Source organism: Fusarium vanettenii, assembly GCF_000151355.1.
Source record: "Fusarium vanettenii 77-13-4 chromosome 10 genomic scaffold NECHAsca_82_chr10_2_0, whole genome shotgun sequence".
NCBI classification, from domain to species: domain Eukaryota; kingdom Fungi; phylum Ascomycota; class Sordariomycetes; order Hypocreales; family Nectriaceae; genus Fusarium; species Fusarium vanettenii.
In genome coordinates this window covers 948,713-975,443 of record NW_003315807.1, presented here as the reverse complement: position 1 = coordinate 975,443, position 26,731 = coordinate 948,713, and the positions used below count along the sequence as shown (strand labels likewise).

General features: G+C 52.2%; 8 protein-coding genes across 8 annotated transcripts; 3 read left to right on the top strand and 5 right to left on the bottom strand.

The window, feature by feature from the left end:
- Positions 1–192: 192 nt before the first annotated feature.
- On the top strand, positions 193–3,197 carry NECHADRAFT_64031 (uncharacterized protein). Its single transcript, XM_003040029.1, has 18 exons — positions 193–267; positions 395–542; positions 595–627; positions 677–716; positions 775–783; positions 842–906; positions 957–1,183; positions 1,238–1,625; positions 1,675–1,783; positions 1,835–1,878; positions 1,927–1,970; positions 2,028–2,039; positions 2,097–2,123; positions 2,180–2,253; positions 2,334–2,448; positions 2,502–2,654; positions 2,707–2,765; positions 2,823–3,197. Exons 1-18 carry the CDS (start codon positions 223–225, stop codon positions 2,857–2,859), a joined length of 1,629 nt encoding a protein of 542 aa, XP_003040075.1. The 5' UTR covers positions 193–222; the 3' UTR covers positions 2,860–3,197.
- Positions 3,198–3,379: 182 nt separating this feature from the next.
- Positions 3,380–5,307, bottom strand: NECHADRAFT_50163 (uncharacterized protein; the record flags this gene model as incomplete). Its single annotated transcript, XM_003039826.1, has 6 exons — positions 3,380–3,519; positions 3,577–3,664; positions 3,724–4,590; positions 4,646–4,798; positions 4,851–4,973; positions 5,026–5,307. The coding sequence occupies 6 exons, from the start codon at positions 5,305–5,307 to the stop codon at positions 3,380–3,382; spliced, it is 1,653 nt and encodes a 550-aa protein (XP_003039872.1).
- Positions 5,308–5,689: 382 nt separating this feature from the next.
- NECHADRAFT_105471 (uncharacterized protein) lies at positions 5,690–7,782 on the bottom strand (the record flags this gene model as incomplete). Its single annotated transcript, XM_003039825.1, has 7 exons — positions 5,690–6,101; positions 6,160–6,264; positions 6,325–7,086; positions 7,136–7,427; positions 7,466–7,554; positions 7,610–7,644; positions 7,725–7,782. The coding sequence occupies 7 exons, from the start codon at positions 7,780–7,782 to the stop codon at positions 5,853–5,855; spliced, it is 1,590 nt and encodes a 529-aa protein (XP_003039871.1). The 3' UTR covers positions 5,690–5,852.
- Positions 7,783–10,188: 2,406 nt separating this feature from the next.
- On the bottom strand, positions 10,189–13,284 carry NECHADRAFT_105470 (uncharacterized protein; the record flags this gene model as incomplete). Its single annotated transcript, XM_003039824.1, has 7 exons — positions 10,189–10,563; positions 10,617–12,338; positions 12,465–12,547; positions 12,603–12,985; positions 13,102–13,129; positions 13,182–13,221; positions 13,251–13,284. 7 exons carry the CDS (start codon positions 13,282–13,284, stop codon positions 10,349–10,351), a joined length of 2,505 nt encoding a protein of 834 aa, XP_003039870.1. The 3' UTR covers positions 10,189–10,348.
- Positions 13,285–15,114: 1,830 nt separating this feature from the next.
- On the top strand, positions 15,115–16,313 carry NECHADRAFT_64023 (uncharacterized protein). The gene is made up of 4 exons (XM_003040028.1): positions 15,115–15,404; positions 15,459–15,517; positions 15,613–15,731; positions 15,791–16,313. Exons 1-4 carry the CDS (start codon positions 15,257–15,259, stop codon positions 16,083–16,085), a joined length of 621 nt encoding a protein of 206 aa, XP_003040074.1. The 5' UTR covers positions 15,115–15,256; the 3' UTR covers positions 16,086–16,313.
- A 1,906-nt stretch (positions 16,314–18,219) lies between these two features.
- NECHADRAFT_49962 (uncharacterized protein) lies at positions 18,220–19,380 on the bottom strand (the record flags this gene model as incomplete). The annotated part of the gene is made up of 1 exon (XM_003039823.1): positions 18,220–19,380. The coding sequence occupies one exon, from the start codon at positions 19,378–19,380 to the stop codon at positions 18,220–18,222; it is 1,161 nt and encodes a 386-aa protein (XP_003039869.1).
- A 2,583-nt stretch (positions 19,381–21,963) lies between these two features.
- Positions 21,964–24,432, top strand: NECHADRAFT_96752 (uncharacterized protein; the record flags this gene model as incomplete). The annotated part of the gene is made up of 2 exons (XM_003040027.1): positions 21,964–22,290; positions 22,321–24,432. 2 exons carry the CDS (start codon positions 21,964–21,966, stop codon positions 24,430–24,432), a joined length of 2,439 nt encoding a protein of 812 aa, XP_003040073.1.
- Positions 24,433–25,244: 812 nt separating this feature from the next.
- Positions 25,245–26,336, bottom strand: NECHADRAFT_50395 (uncharacterized protein; the record flags this gene model as incomplete). The annotated part of the gene is made up of 1 exon (XM_003039822.1): positions 25,245–26,336. One exon carries the CDS (start codon positions 26,334–26,336, stop codon positions 25,245–25,247), a length of 1,092 nt encoding a protein of 363 aa, XP_003039868.1.
- Positions 26,337–26,731: the final 395 nt, after the last annotated feature.

Sequence of the window (26,731 nt, the reverse complement as noted above, 5' to 3'; positions counted from 1 at the left end):
CACGTGATATATCGCACATGTGCAGATAAGAATCTTCAAGTGCCCCATAGCCAATCAGAAGCTAGCTTCTCATTAGCCACGCCACTTGAGCCACACTTAGCCACAGCTACCTCGAGACGATTGCAAGCTGCCTTTGCAAGCCGGTTGCAATTTTTTTTTTCTGCGCGAAGACAACTTTTGTGAATCCCACCAATCTTCTCGATACGCCGCTGAAAGATCAAAATGGCTTCCACTCTTGAGGACGAAGTGCCTCATAAGAACTTTGACGTATGTACTGCTACTACCCTGTAGAAATCTAGAATTCGAGCCTTGAAGCACCCCAGACAGAGATGGTGCAGGGGCCGTCAATTTACAGTCACAAGAAGAATGGACTAGCTGACCCTGTCTTTTCCAGACCATCCTGGTGCTCGACTTTGGCTCACAAACTAGTCATCTCATTCTGCGACGACTTCGCGCTCTCGGTGTTTTTGCTGAGCTACTCCCGTGTACCACCAAGGTCGCTGAGCTGTCATGGAAGCCTAAAGGAATTATCTTCTCTGGAGGTGTGAAATCTCTTGATGTATTGTTTGTGATGAGGTCTGACTGAGCTACTAGGCCCTTCCTCTGTCTATGACGAGGGTTCACCCCGTATGATTTCCGTCTCCCAAACGTCCTGCTCATGTACTCATATGTGTAGATGTTGATCCTGGTGCCTTTGAGCTCGGTGTGCCCATTCTGTGAGTGCTTTCTACACTCCCTTCAGGTCTCTGAACTTAGACTAACACGGATGGACAGTGGTATTTGGTACGGCTTGCTCCGACATGCATCGATAACGGCATGACACTAACACTGTTGACCCTAGCTATGGTTGCCAGGAGATCGCTTGGAGAATCGACTCCAAGAATGTTGTTCGCGGAGAGACACGAGGTTTGTAACGTTTAAAACACCATGTGAAATCACTTCTGACTCTTCCCTAGAGTATGGTCACGCGGACGTCAACATCACCAAAGTCAACGGTCATGCCGACCGTCTTTTCGCCGGGCTAGGAGACGGAATCTCTGTCTTCATGTCTCACTTTGACAAGCTGATCAACTTGCCCAAGGACTTTGTGGTCATTGCTGCCACCAAGAACTCAGAGTTTGCCGGCATCGCCCACAAGGAGAAGCCCATCTTTGGTGTCCAGTTTCATCCCGAGCTCGAACACGTTTGCCCCCCCCCCAGGCCCTACATTAGAACTCCCTCTGACATTTGGATCAAGACCCCCCGTGGAACCGATCTCCTGAAGAACTTTAGCGTCGACATCTGCGGAGCTCAAGCAAACTGGAAAATGGGCAACTTTGTCGAGCTCGAGATCGCTCGCATCCGTGAACTTGTTGGTCCCAAGGCTCTCGTCATTGGTGGCGTGAGTGGCGGTGTCGACAGCACTGTTGGAGCGACTTTGATGCGTGAAGCCATTGGTGACCGCTTCCACGCGATCGGTGTCAACAACGGCTGCATGCGTCTCAACGAGTTTGAGGAGGTCAAGAAGAACCTCAGGGACCACCTCGGTATCAATCTCCATGTTGTCGAGGCTGGCGAGCTGTTCTTGGGCCGTCTTGCTGGTGTTACCGATCCCGAAAAGAAGCGAAAGATCATTGGATCGACATGTAAGTTATCTTGGATGGGTTCGTGATAGTGATACTAACTACACCAAAGTCATTGATGTGTTTGAGCAAGAGGCCATCAGGATCGAGAAAGAAGCAGAAAACACACCGAATTCCGGAAGGGTGGAGTGGTTCTTGCAAGGGACACTATACCCTGATGTGTAAGTCGTTTTTGAGCTGGCAGTGTCGAGCCAAAGCTGATAGCATTTCAGTATCGAGTCGCTCTCGTGGAGAGGTCCTTCGGCGACAATCAAGAGTAAGTTGGTAGTCGCGCAAGAAGCGAACACCAGCTAACTAGAGATAGCTCATCACAACGTCGGCGGTTTGCCTGAGCGAATGATGAAGGGCGTAAGTCGAACACTGATTAGACAAGTTTGATCACACTGACCAAGTTGGCTCATTTAGCAAGGCTTGCGTGTAAGTACACTTCTGTCCCCCATGACGCAGCCAAATCTGACATGGCTTCTATCATAGCTTATCGAACCGCTCAGACTTCTATTCGTAAGTCTTGTACTTGTCTCGACTGCGCTCGATCATGGAGCTAATAAGATGCACAGAAAGATGAAGTGAGGGCGATTGGTCGGCAACTCGGCATCCACGAGTCGCTGGTAGGCAGGCACCCATTCCCCGGGTATGTTGATCACCCTCCAGCTTCTTATTCTCCTTACTAGCTTTGAAGCTTGAAGCGTCTGCTAACTAAGTCGAATGCAGACCGGGAATTGCCATCAGAATTCTTGGCGACGTCACCCCAGAGCGAGTCGAGATCGCCCGCAAGGCTGATCACATCTTCATCAACATGATCAGGGAGGCTGGCCTTTACGACCAGGTACGACACGTCACAGAGGCCAAGATGGATGCAAGCTAAACATGCCCTCCTAGATGTCCCAAGCCTTTGCTGGTCTTGATACTAGCCGTAGTGTTGGTGTTTTCGGCGATCAGCGTGTTTGGGGTTACATCGTGATCCTCCGCGCTGTTCGCACCAAGGACTTCATGAGCGCCGAGGTCTTCAACTTTGATAACACCTTCCTCGGGGTAAATCACCCAACCCTTGTATCTTTCTTTCGCGTACTAATCACTTAACTAGGACGTTGCGCGTGCCATTTGCAATCAGGTCGATGGTGTCTCCCGTGTTGTCTATGATTTGTAAGAAACTGATGACCCCTATAAATCTCGAGCTTGGTGCTAATACAGTCTTGCTAGGACTTCAAAGCCTCCTGGCACTATTGAGCTGGAATAGGTGGCATGATGGAAAACATACCAGCAGGAAGAAAAATAGAAAGTGGTAGACCTTAAAGTCATTTAGCATGACATGGGAGAAGCTAGCACACTCATATCCAAGTGTGTCGCAGCCGTCACAGCAGCTATTTGATGATTTCTAGATGCACGGAGTACCAGTTTTCTCACACTCGCTGCACTTGCCTTTGCAAATGCGCAGATGATGCCTCATAGAGTTGTTTGAGAATGTCCTGTGGAAATAGCTTCATCCATTTCTAGAGCTGGCAAGTTCTGATATTGGAGGAAAGGATCTCGAGGAATAGAAGACATAGAGCAATATAGAAGGGCTTGACGGTTTCTACGAGCTATGGTCGTATGTGACAGAACTTCAATAGCTGCAAGCTAGGGAAGTCATTGAACGTTTAGCGAGTGTCAAGAACTCAGTGTGAGTGCGCAAGTATGTACCTATGAGTATTGATTACCGAGCCTGGATAATACGCTATCTATATGCATCTACCTCTCTAGACACCCTCCACCTCTCATCACACGTGAGCAGAAGCAATCTGCAGCCCTTTGATATCCCTGTCGATAATACTCGCGGCTACAAGACACTCCTCGTCCCTCAGTGACAAGGTGGCAACTTGAATTCCACAGGGTGCACCATCCTGTGCTTCAGGGTCGTCTGCATATATATTCAGTCACACTGTGAGGCGTATTTCTTCAGACATAGTTCACTTACAATCAGGGGTGAACCCCGCTGTCATCTTGACTGGCTCTGGGTCCAGGTGTTTCGAAACCTTTCCCGTGGGGATGAGGCATGATGGAAACTATGCAAGAGAGAACTGATTAGTTTTCTTCGGCCAAATGAATTGCCTACATGACTCACATCTAACAAATTAAACAGACACGTGTATGGCATCATGCCATATGTATCATGTGGCACAGCTGTCTTGTCCGCCCCGGGTGCCAGGAGAGCATCCAAGCCGTTGTCGAACCACGTCCGCTTCCATTCAGCGATGTAGGCGTTTCTCAGTCTATCCAGCTTGTCAAGCTTATGCAGGGGATCTGTGTCTAAAGGCACAAGCCTCGAGACGTGTGTGAAGGGGTGTGCATTTGCCGCCACAGACTTGACCAGGGGCTCTCCTAGTATGGCCGCGAGGTCTTCGCCTGGCTCGTGACCCAACTCGTAGTACTGGAATGCTATGAGGAGACCCTTCTCGACACCATGTGCTGGATCGTGCGGTAAGCGGATCACTTTGTGGCCAGCACTGGTCAGACTTTCGATGGCAGAGTCCATGGCTCTTCGGATAAGGGGGTGAACTGGGTAAGTTGGATCCTCGGGAACAACTCCAATGCAAAGCTTAGAAGGTAGCTTCGGGGTCCTCCAATCCAAGTCCAACGCCGTGCTGTCGTACTTTGCCGGACGCCCATTGATGACGGCATCCATGAAGAGTTGAATATCCTCGAGTGAGTTCGCCAACGGACCTGCTGATGGGTAAGGACCCGGAAGGCTCAGAAAGACTCCCTCTGATTGCTTCCCATAGGGTACTCGGTTGTTGGTAGGCTTGAAACCATATGTCCCACAGCACATGGACGGGATACGGATCGAGCCGGCAATGTCAGTACCAACTCCAAGAAGAGACCCGCGAAAGGCTATAAGAGCGCCCTCGCCGCCTGAGGAACCACCGGCCGTCCACTCCGTGTTGTGAGGGTTGAGGGTACGGCCAAAGATGTTGTTCTCCGAGTCGGCTGTCTATATGGGGCTTTGTCAGCTATGACTCGATCTATCAAGTACACGGGCTGCCCACCATCATAGTCTGTGGAACATTTGTCTTGACGTACAAGACTGCTCCTGCACTGATCAACAAGTCCACCAGGGACGAGTTCTCCTTGGCGGGTCCGAGTTTAAGGCCCGCTACGAAACCTGCGGTGGCATCGTGCCCGATAACCTTGAACGTGTCCTGTGAGGCAAGATTCAGTAACTAGATCCAGTGTATGGCACAGTATGCTCACCTTGAGACTGATCGGTAGACCGTGCAAAGGGCCAATGGGCTTGCCATTTGCTGCATAGTACTCGTCCAGACGTTGAGCATACTCAATAGCTTCTTGGAAGAAACTCTCAGTGAGACAGGAAAGCTAAACAGTATCAAAACCAGCCGCGCTCCAAAGTTGATTGTATTTCACTCACGAGCTGCTGAGCGATGGCCGCCCTCTTGCAAAACGCCGTCACCACCTCGACAGCCTTGAGGTCTCCCCGCGCCATACTGCTCACTAATTGGGCCGCAGAGTATTTCTCGGTGATTTCAACCTCGAGGCCATTGAGGATTCCTGACTTTCTGACCGGGTCTAGCGCCATGAGACGACTGTTGCCCGTGAGGCTCGCTAGAACGTCCGGGTTGAGCCTCCATTCTTGGGGGATAGCGTCCCGTAGGGTTTCCTTTTTCTTAGACACGAGCTGTTCCCACGACATTTTCCAAAGGGAGCGAAATGAGTAGATAGTACGTGGGAATCAGTAAATAGTGATAGGAAACAAGATGAGGGGGAGCAACGAGACCAATACTGCTGGGGAATATCTAGGTACACCTCCCAAGGTCACCCGATTAGACCTGGTCGTGAAAGCTGATTGGCTCTTATAGCTGCCTCTTCCGGGATAGGGCTCCCCGCCACCCCGGTTTAGCGTCCGGGCCGGGGGAGCATTCGGCGGGGAAGGTATCATCCACCCCTCACCACGGGACAGGGGCATCTAAGGAGGCACCTTGATAAAGGCTTTGCTGATCAGAGACATGACATGGTTCTTGGTTACGAAGTAAAATACGAGACTACCGATAAGTATGGGGCTAAGAGAGGATATACGGAGAGGCCAATAATGTGTTGATTTAACAATGCAGTGAAGCTCTGGGCATTGGTTGATTCCTTAGCCCACCAGAACGTGTGACTACCAGTAATTCGATACAATCTATGATAGTGACAGGAGAATTCACTCGGAGAATAAGTCTTGACTTCCCACGGCATTTTTCAGGCACGGTTCACGCCGCCAACCTGAGCCAGCAAAGCTTCGTACTTGGGCGCCATGGCAACCCGAATACGCCTCCCCCAAACCATGAGCGGGATGAACAGCAGAGCGAGGGCCGTGTTGATGCATCCACTTATGACAAAGATCTTTGTGAGGCTCATGGTGTTCATCCACGGGACGACCCCAAACGGAAGGCCGACGCAGGCTATGTTGCGGACAAATGTGATGAAGACGAAAGCCTCTGCCGTGACCTGTCAAGTAGGTTAGCTTAGATACCACGTTAAAGTACACATAGGGTTCTCGACGCACACTTTGGTAGGCGTCAATGACAATGGTGCAGCTGACATCCATTATAGATCCCACCCCAAAGGCGAAGAGGGCGCCGCCGATGCTGGGGTAAATCCAGTGAAGACCCTATCATTGCAGTTAGAAATCGTCATGTGTGGGACACCATTGTTCAGAGGCGAGTCTTACACGGTCAACGGTAACTCCATAGACAACAAGCCCAGCCCCCATCGAAAGCGCCGGTAATCCAAGAATGTACAGTCTCATCTCAGGCTCAAAGATGCCGCCATTCCGCCTAGCAAGCCGCACAATGAGCCAATCACCAAGCAAACCGCCGTAGATGCTTCCAATGAGGTTACCGACAAAGGGCCCCAGCAGCATTAGACCGACTCCAGCCGTGTTGAAGCTGTACGGCGGTCTCGAAAAGGCAATCGAGTTAATGGTTGAGAGCAGGACGAGAAACAGAATGCAGTTTGCGCACTGAATCCCCGTGTAAAGGACGTGGGGGAACATGCCAATCTTGAAGGGTGTCGTGTAGTTGCGCCAGAGCGGTTCCTCGGTCCTTGTCAAGAAGCGCATGCGCTGTCTATACGAGTTGGGAAGAGGAACTGTCGCTAGGGAGGAGTTGTATTCCAAGTCGGCTGCAGGCTGAGCAGTCTTGGCATCCGGTTGCAAGTTCTTGTCGAGCCTCTCCAGGCTGTCTTGGTTGACACTGACGTTCTCAGTGCTCCCAATGGATATAGGGATATACTTGGTTTCTTCATAGAAAAAGGTAAAGAGGACAAACAGGACTGTGAGGACAATGGCGCAGGTCTTGTAGGACCACCGCCAACCTTGAGAAGAAGCTTGTACGCCCGCAATCGTAGGCGCGATAAAGTTGCCCAACATGACGGCGATGACGTAGAAGCCATTGACTGTGCCACGCTGGTTGATAAAGAATAGATCTGCAATCTTCTCTGTATTAGTGCTTTTCAACAAGGCTCATTGTTTAGAAACTCACAGTCATCTCCGAGATGGCCTCATTCGTCGATCCAGCCAGACCAAAGATAAAGTTGGTCAAGTACAACTCCACCGGACTCGACATCTGCGAACTCCACCACGCGCAAGCCGCCATGATACCAGTAGAGACGACGTAGGTAAGGCGACGGCCGTATTTCTTGGATAACGGTATGAAGAGGAGGCACCCGACGGCGAGGCCAGCAGAGTTGAATGCCACGCCCCAGTTGAGCTGGTCGAACGACACATTCATGTCTACCGTCATTTGCTGCCAGAAGATGGTCTGCATCGTTATCCTAGAGGAGGAAATATCAGCCACGGGCCGTCACTCCACAGGAAGGGTGTAACCAGCGCAGCAAAAACTGCCACAGTGACAGCTAGGACAAAGGTCGTGTTGATGACCTTTCGGGCCATGCTCCAGTTCTAATAGCTGTGTCAGAGTGCATGCTCAACAACAATATAGCCCATTGCAACGTACTAGGGGATCATTTGGGTCGGCAGAGGGTGTTGGAACTTTCAAGGTTGAAGATGCTTGTTCAGGGTGTCAGTAAGCCTTCAATGGCTTGAATCAACTTGTCAAGTCGTCGGCTTACCTGTAACAAGGGGTATGCTTCCCGGAGGAAGTCGAACTTGAGCGGCTGTTGCTGCCATCTTGTTCCTGGTATGCGTCCGTTTCTGTGAAAAATGATCTCTCTCGTTTCCGTAGTCTGGTCTGAAAGCCTGGCGTTGTAGCTGTCAAAGGTTGCCGTTTCATCTCCATCATTGTCGGGGCATCGTGTCTCTATTTATGAAAACCGCCCGAGTCTCTAACCGACCCCGATACTTTGTGATCCTCAAGAGCCGACGCCACCGGCCGGTAAATGATAGACAGCCCTTACCCCACGATTTGGTCTGGGCGTCTGGGGTAAAGGAACACCATTGTGAAGCCATCACCAACGTAGAACATCACCGGCGGCTATAGCAGCCTGTTCCAGTTAGCGCAATGCCCAGGGGTCGACCACTAACTCTAAGATTGGCGATCTGACTCTGATTGGCGTGTCAAGATGCCAACTTGGGCTAGGCAAGATATCAAGAGATGGTCTATTCTGAGAAGGGTCAGAAGGTCGCAACTTCAGTGTTCCTGCGTCTGGCCTGCTCGTCGATATCGTAGTCGTCGTCACCCTTATCCAGCGCCTCATCCAGCATCTCATCAAGGGTGCAGAAGTTTGCCGTCATGGCGTACGGATCGCAGAGCCTGACGAGCCGACGGAGTTCCTGGACCCATTCAGGCCGACGACCAAGTACCGCGACCTCGAGCCGTGCGGCTGTGTAGGGGTAGAGTATCGAGTTGGTGGCGAGTGACTCGGAGAACTGTGATCGTCTGCAGGTTTCGCATAGAGCATCTATGGCGGCCATGAGCCGACACATGAGCACCTCGGTACTGGGGGATGCTAGGGTGGTGTTAGTCGTGTTACTGCCGTCATCATTCGCCATGCATCTCCTTAATCTGCGTCCCGTCAAGACTCCCGCAAGACGATATGCTTCCCAGAGATGGCAATGTGGTACATCTCCCACTTCGCCAGGCCACACCAACAACAAGTCGTCAGCCTTTTCAGTCTGGATTTCTGCAAAAATATCGAGGAGGCTGCGAGGTAGACCAGTCACTATCTCGACTCCAGTTGTCCTTCCATTTGATGAGCCATCTTGTGAAGCTCGGTAGCGAGACCATATCCCGAGAGTAACAGTTCTGCGGCCCCTGACAAGGGTTGGCAGATCCATGACTCCCATAATTTCGATCGGGAACTGCAATTCCTGTGGCATATCTCTTAGGTGTAAGAGGTCGGATGTAAGACCATACACTCTAGTCATGAGGTCTAAGTGAGCTGACCATGGGGTTCCTTGAAATAACTAGTTTTTTTGCTGTTAGTTATTGTTCATGGGACCCGTCCCCGCATGTTTGAAGAAAACCAGGGCTTTCACTCACATTCAAGGTACATATGAATAACCCTGCACACATGATCCCCATGTTAAGGGTGCCATCATACGAATCAAGTTGCCCTCGAAACAAGCGAAGACTGCGGTTGTAATATTCTTCATAGTCAGGCGCTGGATCTTGGGGGTTTAACGTGTAGAGATGCGTGGCGATGAGGGCCGACAAGAGAGCCTCTGATTCATATGCAAGGTGACAAAGATGCGACTTGAACCAGTCATTACGGTCAGTCGAATATAGAAAGAACATTGTTGTTTCGCAAACTGTAGAGTTCATCAGTATTCGCAAGACAAAAAGCACAGTCCAGTATCGATCAACGTACACTGCTTAAACAGGAACCTCTCCCGCTCGGTTCTTCCTGGCCAGGGATGATGCTCTGTCGGAGTCTGAGGAGAATCAACCGTAGAAAGCGACTGGGGCGAAGACTTTGCTGGCGAAGCGTCGAGGTTTCCTCGGGTCAACCCTGTTGATAGGCCATCGCCTGGCGAGAGAGATTGTGAGTTCGACCGTGTAGCAGCATCTAACAACAATCTCTGTCTCACTGGAGACATTTCAGAGTCTTGAAGCTGCGATTCGCCCTCGTCCATCCTTCGCCTTTTCTTGCTGCGGTCGGGTAATGGTACAGGAATAAGAGTCCCAGCCGAACGGCGCTGTGAAGGTATTCCCGCATCCCAGCGAAGCACAAGGTCATAACCCTCACAGACTATGTTTTGGGCCTGACACTGCAGGCAACTTGGTTTCGTCTCATCGCATTTTCTATGGCGTCGCTTGCAGGTTGCACAGCCAGATCTGGATCGAGACATGGGTGACGTGTCGCTGTTAGTGTTAAAGGAAGTGAGGGGATACAACCACCAACCCCCATAGTGTAGATATCTAGAAAGCCCCACGTGATCTTATCAGGCACATGAACCTTTCGCTTTAGGCGGACTTAATACCTACCAAATAAAGTAGTTGTTGTACTGTTTAGATAGAGATAGTAGATGGTTGTCAGCCGTTTTTAACTCAACAAAAGTTGATTCGTCAAGGCATTAATCACAATAACGAGCCACCACATCTTGTCTCGATACAACTCCAGGGTTGTTGGTAATAAGGGCAACGGATGCATGTCCAACCTAACTACCTATGTTATCAAAACACCACCAACAAACATCTCGAGAGCATTCAGCTCACCAACGCGCCATGATATTTTCTCATTACCCCTGCCGTTACCTCCAGTCGTTACTCCTAAACTCAGGCGTTACATCTGTATCAAGTATAGACGGACTCGGTCCACGAATTGACCGCCAGTCCTCTCTCCGCCATTTCAGCGTCCCTCAAGAACTCAAGCGGGAACCACACTAGGTGACCCTGAATCTGTGCCAGCTTGTTCTTGCAGTCCTCGGGAGGCATAAATTGGTCAAAGACGTGGCCGGCCTTGACGCCTCGTGGCGGAAGGTAGCGATCATAATCTTCAAAGGTTTTGACTGACGAAAGCAATTAGACAACGTGAGCCGGTTATGCGGAAGGGAGTACTTACTGTTGTCATCTGGGTCAGCGTGGAATATATGTCTGAACAACTCTGTGTTCTTGGTAGCCTGGCCGGTCCACTTCTCCCAAAGCTCATCGCTAAGAGGGTCTTCGACAAACTTGTAGCTCTCATCATCCTCACAGATGTTGTTTTCAGGGTTAATGGTTGGAGGCATGGCGTTGATGTCCTCAGAAGCATCATGCGGCTGCGGGGGCAGCATACCCATGTGCTCGCGCCATAGATACCGCCGGAGGGTGGCCGCATGATAACCAACCTCGAATGGTTTGCCATCCATGGTACTCGGGATCATACGTGTGTCTTCCATGACAATGCTGAGTTCGCTGTCATGATCACCCTGCTGACTTCGGTCGTTGAGGTTGCTGCTTCCACACACGACGATTCGGTCGTCGACAATCAGAAGCTTGCCGTGAATGTAGAGTTCCTCCTGAATCCAGTTCTTAATCTCGGATTCGGGGTCCTCCTCATCCCAGATTTCCGTGTTCAAATCACCCCCAGCCATGGCGTGGTGAGCAACAGTGGCCGACGTCTTCACCTCCTCCTTCGGCAAGGCATCCTCGAAGATCCTGCGGGCTTCCATGGTCCTCTTGATAGATTCGTCCAACTCAGACTGCTTCTTATCTCCGCGCATATGCTCGTCGCCCTCTGAGTCTTCGGGGTCATAACTACCGTGGATACCCTCTGCCATGATTTCCTCAGCTTCAGCACGTTGAACTTGCTGGTAGCTGACGCCCGTCTCCTTCTCAGCCTTGACGATGCCAGGGGTCTTGTTCAAACGATCGTAGGATCTCAAGTTGAAGAAGAAAATGTGCTTTGTAGGGTCGACACCTTGGGCACGACACTGGCCAAAGATGGAGTGCTCGCCTCTGCAAATCGACTTGTACTGATAATCCATAATGGCTCTTGTACCCGCAGCCGCATTGTCTCTAAGGTCTCCAGCAAAACCAGGTACAGCAGGAATCAGAACAATGACGCGGAATTTTCGTTCCTCCTTGGCGGCGCGTACCACGGCATCGACGATGGCACGGCCGATTGTGTTGCGAATAGGGGGCTGCTGGTCTCCAGTGGACGTGATGAAGAACTGGTTCTCAATGTAGACATAATGCTGAGCCTTGGAGATGATATCGATATAGGCGTTCTGGATACTCCGGTCTGTGAGAATACCGCTGGACCAATCTGCGCTTGACCGCACAATCTGAGCCTTGACTGTTCCTCGGTTTTCGAGATTCTTGGTGCTCAAAGGGGTGTGGGGATGCCTGACGTATTCTCCAACTGGGTGCTTGGGACGTTGGACTCCGACTAGATCCTCGTCCTCTCCTTCACGGCCTTCGAGTAGTAGCCAGTCGAACCGCTCATCGCGCTTGTACTTGTCACGTTTGACAAAGTTCCAGCGCAGGATGAAATGCTCGGCAATGTCGTAGACGCAGGGTCCGATGACAGCCATGGCCACGTCATGCCACGGCATTCGCCCGTAGTCTGCCTTGCTCAATTCGTTGTCCTGCCACTGAGAGACATTCTGAAAGTCCATGACTCGGTTGTTGTTGAAATCTTGGCCAGGGAAAGTCTCATGAACAACACCTTCGGGGTGAATATCAGACAACACATGCTGGTGGTTATCCCATCTGCCGAAACACAGATCCAGGCCTCCAATGAAGGCAAGTGAGTAGTCGACTACAATGAACTTTTCATGGTGGGCCCAGAATAGGGTCATATCTAAGCGTAAGACCGTTAGAATTATACTCAAACGTCGATGCCGGCGCCACGGGCCTCCGGATCCCGGGATCCACTCCAGGCCCGGCCCGCGCTTCGGAAGGGGAGAGCCCCAAATTGAATACTTACCACCTAAGTTCTCAAAGACGTTGTGATCTGGATGGCGTGCAACATGAATATTTCCATGACCAGGGCTGCCTTTAGGGCAAAGTCTGCACAAAGGCGGTTAGTTTTAGCACGCCTCGGGGCACTATGTGCGTAGCATACCTTCGCAATGCATGCTTGGAGTGAGCCGAATTGCAGGTCAAGGCCGACTCGACCTCCTTGTAGATGCTCACGTATATCTGCACGCCCTCCTCAGCCTTTCTCTTGATGAGCTTGTCAAGTCGGTACTCCTGGGTCGCGTGCGGTGGGCGACGGAGGAACAGCTCAGGAGAAAGCCACCAATCGGTAATGTAGATGGACTCATTGGCCTGCTCGAGGGCCATAGACACGGCCCAGAAGTAATCACGACCGTCGACATACCACTTTACCAGGTTGCCTTCACGCTCGGGGAAGTAAGACTGGAAGCGGTTCTCCTCACACATCTTAGTGCGCTTCGCGTCGCACCGTTGTTCGTGTTCTTCGTCATGACGATGGTTTTTGTTGAACTGAGATTTGGTGTTAGTTTCTTTGTTGCATTCGCTGCGAGAGTCGCATTTGGTGTCATCGTAATTGCGACTAGACACATGATAGTGGGGCCAGGATGTTGAAGTTGCGGTCATACCAGATTACCTAGCTTTCCAATCTTGTGCCTTGGGAGTGTCAGCAGCGGCAAAATTGAAGCGAATATTTGAATTGACTGACTTTTGGTGGATGAGATGAACTTTGGCGTCCTGCAGTTGGTCTGGAATCTTAAGCCCCTCAAACATGGACGACAGACGTGACCCTTTGCTACTCCCACCACCATCCTTTTTGGAGTCGGACATGACCGCAGATCTAGAGATTTCGCAGGGGTCGAAAGGTGCGTGCGACAGACGAGCAGGCTTCAGGGTCTCGGGCGCGCAGAAGAGGATCAGATCGGAGGAGAGGTGAGGGGATGTTAATTGGAGTGGAGGGGCAAGTCAAGGCGTAAAGAGGGGCAGAAAAATAGAAGAGGAAGAGGAAGAGGAGAGGAAAGAAAAAGAGGCTGGGAAGAGGAATCTTGAGGATGACGGTCGCTTTTTGAGTTTTGCTACTGGGTAGGATTTTCGTCTTAATTACCTTGGCTCCCTCTCACGCGACAATGGACGCAGCAGCTGGTGAGACGGAAAGAGCAGAGCGAGTAGATGGGGGAAGGTAAAAGACGATGTCATCGACCCCAGGGCCCAGGGCCAGCTGAAAGGGCAGGAAAAAGGACCACCAAAACCTCGCCAAGCCGGGCTTCACGGCCACGCACAGGCAACATTTCATGGTCCAACTGTCCAACAAACAGGCGTGGCTGACCTTTGCCCAGGAAAACCAAGAAAAAAACAACTGCTTCTGACACTCTACGCGCTGCCCGGACGCACATCCCAGTCGAGGCAGCCAAGCAAGCGCATCACGGCACCTCATGGCATCCATCGGTCGTACTCTAGCCATGACCCGCACCGCACAGCGAACACGTAATAGGCCACGCACAGGGCTGAGAGCAGATGCGGGAGGCTGGGCTTGTGGGCACACACTTTGTACGTACGGGCCAATTGCTGCTTCTCGAGAGGATGCGAAGCTTTAAACTCTGGGTTTAGAGGAAGATCTTGTATTGCTTGTTGAATGAGCTCCATCTGCGAGAAAAGTTTCCCCTCTAGATCTTGACCTGGACCCTTAGCTACCGTACCTACATTGCCTATCCCTATCCGCGTATGGCTGTAGCAGCTTGAACTGCATGCAACGTCCTGTGCCGCGTCTCTCCCTGCTTGCTTTCTTGTTCCTTCGAAGCTGATCGTCGGGAGCTATGCGGTAGCATCAGGGCGACATGACGTCACAAGCTATATCAGCGCGGTCCGAGATGCGTTTCAGGTTGATTATTCCGATTCTTGGAAGCTTCCAACCTTTTCAAAAACCGTCTTCATAGTGTTCCTCGATAATCCCGAGATCATGCAGATAGGCATTCAGAAGACTGACCATGCTGGCCACCTCAGCTGCCAAGACCATGACTGACCTAAGATTGGCCAAGAGTGAGCTTGTTGAGCAGGGTGGAGGAATGGGTGGATTAGGTTGAGGGAGCTCAAAACAACCAGATGTTCGTGTCACACAAGACAACTCCAATTGAGGATCGACAGGATATATATAGATACTATCGACCAAGTACAGTTTGCATTCATCACATACGCGTCCATCTTATGACTTTTCAAGTCCCAACTCCAATAACCATACCTCAACACCATGACCCCGCCAAGGACCTAGGTCCCTCCCTTGGCGGTGAGCTTCCGCCATGTGTCTCTCGTATCAAAAGCACTGCGGGTAAAACACATTGTCTTTCCGCTCAGCTCAGGTTCCGCTCAAACTCGTACCATGGAGCTTCTGTCTCCGCCCATTCTGCGAGCCGCTCAAGGTGGGAATGCGTGGGGTTCCTGGACGGTCCTCTTCGGAGGCTAAAAAAGTCCGGCTCCGGAGAAACACAGTGTGGGGTGCGCCATTGCCCCTCTCTCCCCCTTGCTGCACGCACTTTGAACCCCCTATCTTATCGATCTGCACTGTGCTGTGCCCCTCCGTTCACCGTCTCGACCCCTCTCTTAGTGGCCCCCTGCCTTACCAGCCAGAGCCTAGACCCCTCCTGTACCTGCCTCAAGGGGACAGCTTGACCGCTCTGCTACCGCCACGGCAACCTCAAACGACCTCTCCCTTTTCCCATCTTATCTTCTCCCCTTCATCTTCAGCTTCTCAACTTTCCTCCAAATCAATCTCCTCGTCCATCCTTCATCATGTCTACTGCTACATACCCCCCTGGTGGCACTATTGTGCAGACCCTGAAGCGTACCTACTCTGATGTCCCTGTCGACGAGGCCAACGGCAATGCTGTCTCTACCACCGAGTTCCTCGAGGCTTCCGAGGCCATGACCACCATCTTTGGTAAGAATTTATGCATGAAATGTTGATTTACACATCTAATTGCCCTCTTCTTAGATGCCATCGGTGGTGTTGCCTTCGGCCCAGTCAAGAAGGATATCCTCTCCAACATCGAGGTCCGTAACCTACCCCTTACTCCATGACTACATCGACAAACCTACATTCTCCATCACGACCATATCCTACAAGAATATGCCTAACAATTGGGTAGAAACTCCGTGCCCGTCAGGCCGCTGCTCCTGCCGAGTCAGGCAACATCCAGGACCTCTGCCGAAATGAGCTCAAGACCAAGAAGCACGTGGCTACTGAGGGTGCTCTGTGGCTCATCCGGTAAGGAACATGTCCTCCTGTCATATTATAATCATTGACTAACTTGCCAATCCCAACAGTGGTCTCGATTTCACCTGCCAGGCCCTCGTCCGCAACGTCGCCAACCCCTCGGAGGAGCTGGCTGACTCTTTCCGCACCTCGTATGCCGAAACCCTGAAGCCTCACCACAGCTTTCTTGTCAAGCCCATCTTCAGCGCTGCTATGAGTGCTGTTCCCTACCGAAAGGACTTCTATGCCAAGCTTGGCGAGACCCCCGAGCTCGTCCAGACTGAGCTCGATGCCTACCTTGCTGCCTTCACCAGGGTTGTCAACATCCTCAAGGAGTTCATCAACAGCAAGGAGGCCAAGTGGTAAACAACCATTGGTTCGCCATTACCAGAAACCAGAATCCCTGCACGTACCCTACGGCGGAGCTGAGTATGTAGCGATCAGCAATTTATCTGGAAAACATCGTGATTGGTAGATACGTCTTTCTTGCAAGATGGATGTCGAGATATTTAAACAACACAAAACAGCCCTGGCAGGCTGTGACAGCATAGAGCTGCTGCCGCCGAGTTAATGATAACGAATCTACGTTTGTGCAACCATGAATCTGTCGATGCAGTGTTTAAATGCAGTGTTTGGCCTCGTGAATAACCGTTCTGGATCTTGAAATGGCGCTTCACTGTCGAGGGGCCAACGATAGGTCAATTGGTTAGCTACCTTGTTGTACGCATCAGGCACTTCAATGTTTTGTAAGACAAAATAGGAAACTCGCATAAGCTTAATATCATGTGTAGGAGGCCGATGTTCGGATGATTTTTCTCAACTCGAATGGAGAGGAGCTGAAGCTGGACCGATCTTGGCATGCCAATCGGCCCCGATATCGCTCTCTTGAGCTCAACCTTGAAAGAGTTGCCAAGAAGATCATTTTGATGATGACGAAGATCAGTGATGAGTGAGCTCAACGTGACCATTAGTATTGAAGCAACGACAAATTGAGATTCGCTTGAAATCCCATCTTGGCCAAAGTTGGCGGTCATGATAATCATGAAAGCTTCAGACAGTGCCCTGTCGTCATACATACTGTGCGGGAGAGCAGATCCGCCCGCCTTTGAGGCTAGGACAGTCGGCAACCCGGAGCCGAGCACACCATCTCACGGCCGGGAGGCGTGGATCATTTCAAAGAAGGATCGACAGAAGGGGGAGGGAGGCTGATGGGATATTTTGAGATGCTTACATGAAGATTGTAAAGGGTTGGTAAGATCTAGGAAATAGAGTTGGTTTATGCTCATGGGAAGGGCGTAGGGATGAGATGATCGCAACTGCGCATAATATGATGGCACACCCAAAAGTTCATAATATGGAAATGGCAGATTTCGGCAGTTTGTAAAGGATGACAATTTTGTATCCTGAGACATGGGGATCACGAGCCCGATCTTCTCCGCAAGAGTTAACAAAAGTCCGCGGGCATTGAATTTGTTGTCACTAAACCTTACCTTTTTGACGGAGATGCCGGGCTCCACGGAATGCGGACACGTCAAGAAACCCGGTCGCGAAAAATGGGATGCTTACAAAGTCCGAAAGGAAGTTCAGTCAGTCACAAGCCAAAGGATTAGAGAGAGAAGAAGATGCAGGTGACCAAGTTGAGCCGTCTCCCCACAGCAGGTCTAGATTCGCTCCCGTCGTTTATCGCTATCGCTTTGTTTTGCAGTAACGAGAAGAAATCGTGAGATTGTCGAGAGCTCGCGATGACGAGAAGTGGAATCATTATTCGCCCACGTTTCTTTCGATAGCATGTCCCTTCTCAGATATCATTTGAAATTGAAGCCAAGACAACGCTGTAAAAAAGAGACAAGGTGAAGGAACCAGTCGACGCCCGCCGTCTAGCCTCCCGAGACCTTCTTCACACACACCTCCGACGCTTCCGAAGGTGGGCAGCATGCCTTTAGTCCCTGGGCCCTTGAACCAAACCAGCGGATTCCTTTTTGTTTGCTTTGAATGCCAGATGTATCTTTTCGGTGGACACAAGTACCTGGTTCTTTCAATCAAGGGGACAGACCGATCGGTCGGACGCCGAAAACAGCGGGCGTCCGATGCCGAGATAGGGCTGGGAATGCTTGTTTGGCTTTGAGTTGGCTCCAGAGGTTTTTCTGACTCTTTGTCCATGTGACGATTCTTGAAACCGCCACTCCCCCGTGTGTCCTAAACTGATATGCTTAAGCATGTTTTTATTCTGTATCGTCTAGTGTATGTGCCACCAGTCTCACGCCCGCAAAGCATAGTATATACTGAAACGCAATAAAGCAAATCGAGCGCCACCGCCCGTCTATCATGGAGACTCCTCCTCCCCAGCCTTTGTTCGGTTGAGACCTCCGTTTCTTGCGAGAAAAAGCGCCACGCTACTTAAACCAGATATACCAGATACCAACGCCAACAAGAGCAGAATCAAAAGGCAAACTAACACCATTATCAAGACGACGCCCAAGCAGTAGCCTGCCAGGGGCCACTACCTCCCAGACCAGGACTTGAATGAGAGATACTTGGGCCGTCGCAGCGTCGGCCGCTTGAGTTTCATAGACCGCATAGACTCTGTGTCGGTCTCACACTTCTTCCCAAACCAGCTGGCCATGGCTTCGACAGCCTCTTGGTACTCGATGATGACGCTCTCTTTAGGTGACATGGGTGGAGGACAATCCCAGGCATGTCTCTCGCCTGCAACTAAGCGCATAGTGAACCGTTTCTCGGCAGCTTTGAGTCGATTGGTAAATTTGAGACCTTCAGCGAGGAGCATATCATACTCGCACAAGACGATGTGGATCGGGGGAAGCTTCCCCAAGAGCTCGTCAGGCATCAGACCCGGTGACAGACGTGGGTCTGATCTATCCTCCCGGGGAATGGCTGGATAGATGAAAGATGCATCTATAAGATCCGTAAGCCCTTTGGGTAGTGTGAGGTCCGGCCTTGAGCATGTGAGCCGCTTCTCCGGGCGTGAGATGGTCCAGTCAAGAACAGGATAGAAGACAGCCAACCCCGCAATGCGGGGAGGCTCAATGGAAAAGTTGTAGCCCCAGCGACCGGGATCCGTGAGCATGAGGTAGGTTGCAAGAGCATTGGTGGCGCCGGCGGAGAAGCCCGAGAGGATGATACGATCAGGATCAATGCCAAACTCTGCAGCGCGGTGCTTGATCTGGAGGACAGCGTCGACACAATCTTCCATCGGAGTTGGGAAGGGACATGACGGTGCCAGTCGGTAGTTGACAGTAAAGACAACGGCGTCTAGGTTCGTCATGACAGCGCCGGCCCATCGGGCATCATCAGTGCCTTGCCCAAGAATCCATCCGCCGCCGTGGAAGTTGATGACAGCTGTCCGAGCGCCGAGAGCGGGACGGGGCGGGATCCATACTTCGGCCTTGATCTTTGTCTTGGCCCGATCCGTGCTGCTGGGCGAAGCCTTGGCGAGCGTGGCATCCAGCCAAATGTCCCGTGTGGGCGAGGGAGCAGGAGGATCGGTGCGGTTGGCGATGCTGAAGCCCAGGCTCGCGGCAGAACGGATGGCCTGGGCACGGGCAATCAGGTACCAGCGTGAGCTGGATTCAAGAGGGTTGACATAGTCCGGGGGTTCCGGCGTAGTTGGATGTGACTCGGAGGGTGTGGCCTCGGTCTCCATCGCCATTTCAAGGGCAGAGGTGTGGTCCCAGCAGCCCGCGGAACTCGGCTGAGTGATATATGCAGGAGTGGTCTGCAATAACACACAGGGTAGCTTGGTAAGGGTAGATAGGAATAAGGAGAGACGATGAAGCACAAGTGACCAAGCAAAACGCCAGCCAAGACGAGGCCGGCTGCAACGGCGAGGATGGACAGGCAAGCACCGCCAACGGGGAGCGGTGGAGGGAAACGGCCGCGTTCAAACACGTGGTCTAGCTTCTAACAGGACGGGGAAACAAGCCGGGGATTGGCTGCTACCGATGATCAGGAGGAATGAAGAGAATGATGGTTTGATGATGGGTGTCTGGAGACTTGTCGAGGAGGATGGTAAGCAGAGCCAGAGCGCGCCCATATCTACCTCTGTACCGCCCCTCGAGAATCAACGATAAAAGCCGGTTTCCCCCTTGCGCCTGTATCTCTAGAGGGGCCACTGGGCGGTTTGCGAGCGATATGATGCGAATGGCGTCGAAGATGCGAGATGAGACGAGACCCTCAGGCTCTGGAAGGTTCAGGTTCCTTGGAGTGACAAGTGACAAATGACAATGACGTCGGTTGGCGACTGCACGGGAAAAGTGGGGGCCGTTCAAGGAATGTCGACAGGAACAAGTGGGAAGAGGCTTAATGTGGGTCGCGCTTTCTAAGACCCGACGCTTCCGATCCCAAGTTCGATTGTTGACGTCACATGTACGAAAAAAACTCGAGCAACCTTAGCAATCAAACCCTCCCGCCCCTGATTGTTCCTGGTGCTCTGTCCTGTTTTGGTGGTTGCAGCCATCTTGTTGCACGAGAATCATGACAAGAATAGAATACATGATTTTCTTCATGGCTCGTTTGGTTAGCCGCCAAGAGATTGCCGGTTTGTGTCAGAGGCTTGGCCGATTTCCCGCGGGCACCGGAGCTTCTCTACCGTCCTTCCAATCAACGGCCCCCGCTCGGCGCCGATGCTCGCCCCGGAAGTCCGGGGTGCGGCATGACAAAGAGAAGCGCGAACAACCACCCTCCATCTGCTCACGGAATTTTCGCATCCCCCCGAGGCGGGAAACTGTGGGCTTTCACACGTACACGGTACTTGGACGTCAACTGGAGGGTACTCTGCAACGTGCCGAGACGGCAAACGGCAGCTCACCCTTGGGTAGCTTTGTCCGTTTTGGTCCAAGCCAAGAGCCAGCATGAATCTTTGGACATGACAGCATCTCTGATGCAGACCCCAGTGCCGAGTTTCCCATCTCCCTGTCTCTGACTGGCCTGAGTCGTGTTCCACTGCCGTCACGCGGTTGCAGGTGATGCGGGATGGTTCAGCCACCAGGTGCCCATTTCCGCGATACACGACGATTTCCTCTCGATACTTGGATGGTCAGAGCAAGTGAAAAGGTCGTGTCTACAGTAGCGTAGTGCCGGAGATAACAACCATGACGCATCGTGGGACTCGCTGTGTCCGCACGCCACAACTACCGACCCCGTTTGAATTGTCAGCACACCCGTCTCCCGCGCGGTCTAGGGCTGCTAGGCCCGAGTCTAATGGCCCATGCTGACAATACCGCATAGAATCTAGGGGATATCTCGGTACCGTCACTCATAATTTTCTTCTCCACGAGATGCCGACCTAGTCATTCTGCATGCACCCTCCACCGTCTCACGGCCTTTGCAGGCCGGGTCCGAGGCCGAGATCCACGGGCTAGCTGTGTAAGCTGAAAGAGTTTTTAGGGAAAAGCAGGCTTCTAAGCAGGACCCCCCATCGGACCCCGAGATGCCCGGCAAGCATTGATGAATGATATAAACGCCACTGGACCTCGTCTCAGGAAAGTGAATGACAGAAGATCATCATTGACTGCCAGCCATTCACACTACTCTGCCTTGCTTCCTTGGCACACGGTATTCGTACACGTGTATTAGTTCCTGCTCCATTCCATTCCGCCTTGAAGAGATCCAAGACAGCAAGACATCATAGCCGCCTTCGAGCAACTACATCAACCTGTCGTCCCCCCGGCTCTGATCCCCCGACCGGCGCCAGTCTAACCCAACCCCAAAACGAGCCAGAGCAACCAAAAGCAGCCCACCCGATCGTCATCGACTCTCTGGTAGCACTGACAACCCAGCTTTTCCAAGTGTGGCTCGTTTCCTCGCAGACCCCACCGTGCCACACGCGCACGCACACCCTCCACCTGCGCCAGACCGAGCTATGACGGGCATCCTTGCTCCCGTCGCCTCAGCCTTTGGCATCCCACTGGGACCTAAGCATCGAGTTGTTAAAGGCTCGACCTCTTCCTCGTCTCCCCCATCTCCAGTCTTGGCGGTTTCTACCTCGTCTGCATTCACTTCTGGTTCCGCCTCCTCCACCTTCTCCTCCTCCGACTCGACCACCATAGACTCGGTTCTGTCCGAGGCAAGCCTTACATCATCACCGACGTCGATCCACAGCCCCGTGCCCTGGATGGCGAATAAAAACACCAACGTCGCCGTCGCGACTTCCCAAAGCGGTAACACCAACAGCACGGTCACGTCACCGCCCAGACACTCAACCACCGCCAGCATCCTCCGTAATAACATGCGCGACAGCGGCGTCGAGCTCCACAACAGGGACTCGGCCAGGTCGAGCATGGATGGTTCGACCAATCGAGATGCCGCCGTTAGCAGCAGCCGAACATCTCTCGACAGCGGCCGCACCAGTATGAGCGCCGACTGGCCTGTGCACCCGGGAGAGATCAACACTGTCGCCCAGCTCGATACTCTCCCCATCGGCACCGAGGTCACATTCCGAGCCCGTATCGAGACTCAGCGACCGCTGTCCAAGGTGCTTGACTTTCTCCTTCTCCGAGACCAGACGCACTCTGTTCAGGGCGTCCTCGCCCGCGATGCCGATAACGCCGACTTCGTCAAGTGGGTGCGCAAGATCAGCTCCGAGTCTCTCGTCCAAGTGTCGGGTATCCTCAAGCAGCCCCCACAGCCCATCCGATCGGCGACTCACTCTGGAGTTGAGGTCGACATCTGCTCTGTTCACCTAGTCAACCCTGCTCAGAACCTCCCCTTTAGCAACTACAAGCCTCCTGAGACCCTGCGCAACCGCATGTCCTCGCGCATTCTCGATCTTCGACATCCCTCTAACCAGGCTCTCTTCCGCGTGCGATCTATGGTCTCGCGCGTGTTCCGAAACACCCTTGAGCAATATGGCTTTGTCGAGATTCACACTCCCAAGCTTCAGCCCGCTGCCACCGAAAGCGGCGCCGCCGTCTTCCCCGTCAACTACTTTGGTCGCCGAGCCTTCCTCGCTCAGAGCCCTCAGCTCGCCAAGCAGATGTCCATCTCTGCCGACTTTGGTCGTGTCTTTGAGGTCGGCCCTGTCTTCCGCGCCGAAAACTCAAACACTCACCGTCACCTTACCGAGTACACTGGCCTCGATCTCGAGATGGCCATCGACAGTGACTATCATGAGGTTATTCAGTTTATCGATATCTTCCTGAAGGAGGTGTTCAGGACCGTCTACTCCTCCCGAGAGCTCGAGGTCATTCGCAAGCGATGGCCTAGCGGAGAGTTCAAGTGGCTCGATGAGACTCCCATTATCCCCTTCAGCGAGGGTCTTCAGATGCTCCGTGACGATGGCCGCGACGTCGAGGAAGAGGATCTCTCTACTCCTGATGAGATCCGCCTTGGTCAGCTCGTCCGCGAAAAGTACAACACCGACTACTACGTCCTTGACAAGTTCCCAGCCAACGCTCGTCCTTTCTATACCGCCAAGGACCCCGAAGACCCCAAGTGGACTCGATCTTTCGATATCTTCATCCGAGGCCAGGAGATTTGCTCCGGTGGCCAGCGTATCCACAATGTTGAAGAGCTTCGAGCCAACATGGCTGCCGCTGGCATGTCTGAGGATGGTATGGAAGATTATCTGACCGCCTTTGAGCTTGGTGCTCCTCCTCACGCCGGTGCCGGTCTTGGTCTCGAGCGTATTGTCGCATGGATGCTTGAGCTTGGCGATGTTCGATACGCCTCTCTCTTCCACCGTGACCCCAAGTCTCTCCCAACCAAGGCTCCTGGTCTGCCTCACCCTGAGGCTGATACTACCAAGCCTCACCACGCCGACTCTCCTCCTGCATTGGAGAAGCTTATTGCCAACTACGGTGACGCTTCCAACACATCCTGGCTTGATGATCGCTTCAAGATCTGGCGACACGAGACTGGTGCCGCTGTTGGCTGGGTTCCCCAAGACAAGTTTGCGATGATTACCGGTGATCCTCTTTGCGACCGCAGCCAATACCAGGAAGTCATCCGTGCCTTTGTCAAGCACATCACCGTTGACCTGCGCCTGACCCCTGTCTGGATGCTCGTCTCCTATGAGGTCCAGAAGATCCTCGCCTCCGAGCTCCGCTGGCGGAGCTTGTCCTGCACTGAGGAACAACGTGTCGATGCTGATAAGCACAACCCCGCTCAGATCACTGGTCTCCCCGCCAAGGCACGCCGTGTTGAGCGTGAAGGTGTCAAGATTCACGAGGTCAAGGCCGACGAAGACTTTATGAAGCGTGCCAACCCTGCCATTGAGGAGTGGAAGGCTTCCCGCAAGGGCAAGCAGGTTCACTTGACCGAGGTCCGCCCCTGGGTTGACATGGAGCACCGACGATACTTTGCCGCCGAGAAGGACGGCAAGGTCCTCTCCCTCGTGGTTCTGGCCAAGCTTTCTCCCCGTCATGGCTGGCAAGTCAAGTGGGCTCTGGACTTCCCCGGCGCTGTCAACGGTGCCATCGAGGTCCTCATCGGCCACGCTCTGTCCAGCGTCACTGGCCAAGTCACCTTTGGTGCTGGTGTCTCTGAGAGACTCACACCTGGCGAGCATGTCGGCGGTCTCCGTGCCCGCTTCCTCGCCGCTACCTACCGATCCATCGTCGACAGCCTGGGCCTCCGTCGCAAGGCTAGCTTCCGATCCAAGTTTGGCGCTCTCGGCGAGGAGGTCTACATCTGCTACCCCAAGCACGGTGTCGGTCTGCGCGACCTGCAGCAGATTGTCAAGTTCTTCCAGGACTAAGCAAAACTGTTAGTTGACCTGACTTGGAAACACGTTGAAGGCCAAGGGAAAAGGGGTGGTAATAGCAATGGGAGTGGATGATTCAAAGATACCATACGAGCGTGGGAATTACGAATGACGTACACGGCCTGTGCTTGATTTTCTTTTATTGGAACGGTCTGGTTTTTGTGCCTGTTGGTCGGTTGGCTATAGCAGTTGCGTGGAGTTTTGCTTTCTCTTTCGCTTCTTTCTGTACGAGTCTGCGAGAATGTCTCGTTACTCCCCCTTTTAGATACCAAACCTGGATGGAATACCTCTCTAGACGGAGCATGACGGCGGGCTGTGCTTGCTGATGTATACTTATACCTCGATAAGAATTTTATGTTAAAAATCTTTTGAAACATGGCTACCGATGTTGACTACAGTGAAGGATTATGTAAAAAACTGGAAATATTTCTAGTTGCAGTCAAATGATACCACTACCTTACACATATTGATCATGCTTAAAGTGTCACATCGAAGTGGAATACTATTCATAAAGTCGTTCACAATTTCTACATATAGAAGCTCCCACAACCCATCCCTGGGCCGTCATGACTGGAAAGCTAATGAAGATTAAGATGTCCTGTCATTCTGCCCAGTTTGGCCAACAAAGTCCAATATCATAACATTTATTCACCTCATTATTCCTCTCCTAATTCCATCATACTGTCATTAAGCCCATGAACTACCCAACATAGGTCCAAAAACATAAACACCCAAATGCGCAAACACACCCCCGTCCCTTACGCAAACTTACGGCTCGTTACCAACAATGAAGCCTCTCCGGAATGCTACAGACCATGAGTTAACGACCTTTGGTTTAACGGAGTCAGAGACTTACCTCCAGGGATCAAAGCCGCCGCATACATGACCTGAGAAATAGGCCTCAGGCCATCCCTGTCATGCTGCTCCAGATGTTTCTCCCAAAACCCCATCAACATATCAATCTGAGTCTTCAGAGATTCATCCGCCCCGACGCACTGAACTCCAAGACAAGCGCCAAACTCCCTGAACGCGAGTCTGTGAGAAGCACTACCGCTCATATCCGTAGATTTGCCAGCAAAGATCTGGTCGGCGAGCTCCAGCGCTTCCTCGGTAAAGGTGTCTGCCCACTCTTCGTTCTGGTAAAAGTGAGCGATCCATAATCCCATTCCCAAATCCAATGGATCACCGCTTGGATTTACAGAGCCCTTTCGGCTCATAATCTGCTCGTAGTCGCTGATCTCTTGTTTGAGGAGTTGATCTTTTCGGCCTTGTCTTACTGCCGCCTCCTGAATCATTCGGTAGATGGCGTAGCCCGTTGCGGCGTCTAAGTGGCCTTCAGAGGGTACCAGAACCTTTTGCATATCCATAGATATCTTCCAGACCATCTTCAGCCTGTTTGATGACCGAAAGACAAAGTGAGGGTGGATCCACCTTGCGAGCTGGATGGCCAAATCATTGAAGGAGGGGTCTCCAGTTGCCCAGGAGAGACGGTTGAGAGCAAACATCCAGAGGGTCAGATAGTGGTGATACTGACCATCTCCATCACTCCCTGACGCATCCATCTTGCCTATCCTCAACCCACCCTTCAGCGGCTCCTCATCCGTCGCACCAGGAAGTCTCGCTGATCCATCTCTCGTGCGGCCGAGCACATCATGAACAGTCTGAACGAGACGCCTCGCCAGAATCAAATACTTTTGTGTAGTCGTCGTTTCAAACAGAGTAATCAAATTCACGACGCCAAAAGCGTCCGTCCAGAGGTACCGGCCGCGGTGGCCTCCGGCTCCGGGATCATCGGGCGGGACCCACCTTTCGGCGTCGGCGTCGGACAGTTTGTCGTAGTTGCCGTAGACGACGTGCATCGCTTTTGCGAAACGGCGGATTGCAATTTCTTGTGGCATTGTGTGTGTTTGCTCTCGATGTTTCCCTGGTTTCCTTCAAGATGGTAATGTCAACTGTTGTTGAAGTCAAGTTTCGGGAAGAATGGATGCGAGTTATGAGCCCCTCTTGCTACACCCGATGACTTCATCATACTCCTCCTCTCTCGTCATTTCGGGCCACGGCCCGCTACCTTATTTTTCATCTCTATCAAGGGGGTGAGAACTTATTTAGCTTGGTGGGAAACGAAGGAGAAGGGATTACAAAACACTGGGCTACTTGACCTACAAAGGGTCACTACCCTCGTCGCAAGCCACAGCAACTGAACCACCATATATCGAACTTGATCATCGAAGCCACATGTAGGGCCCTAGAGAACTGCAGATACTTATGTTTCAAACATGATTCTGTGAAGAGA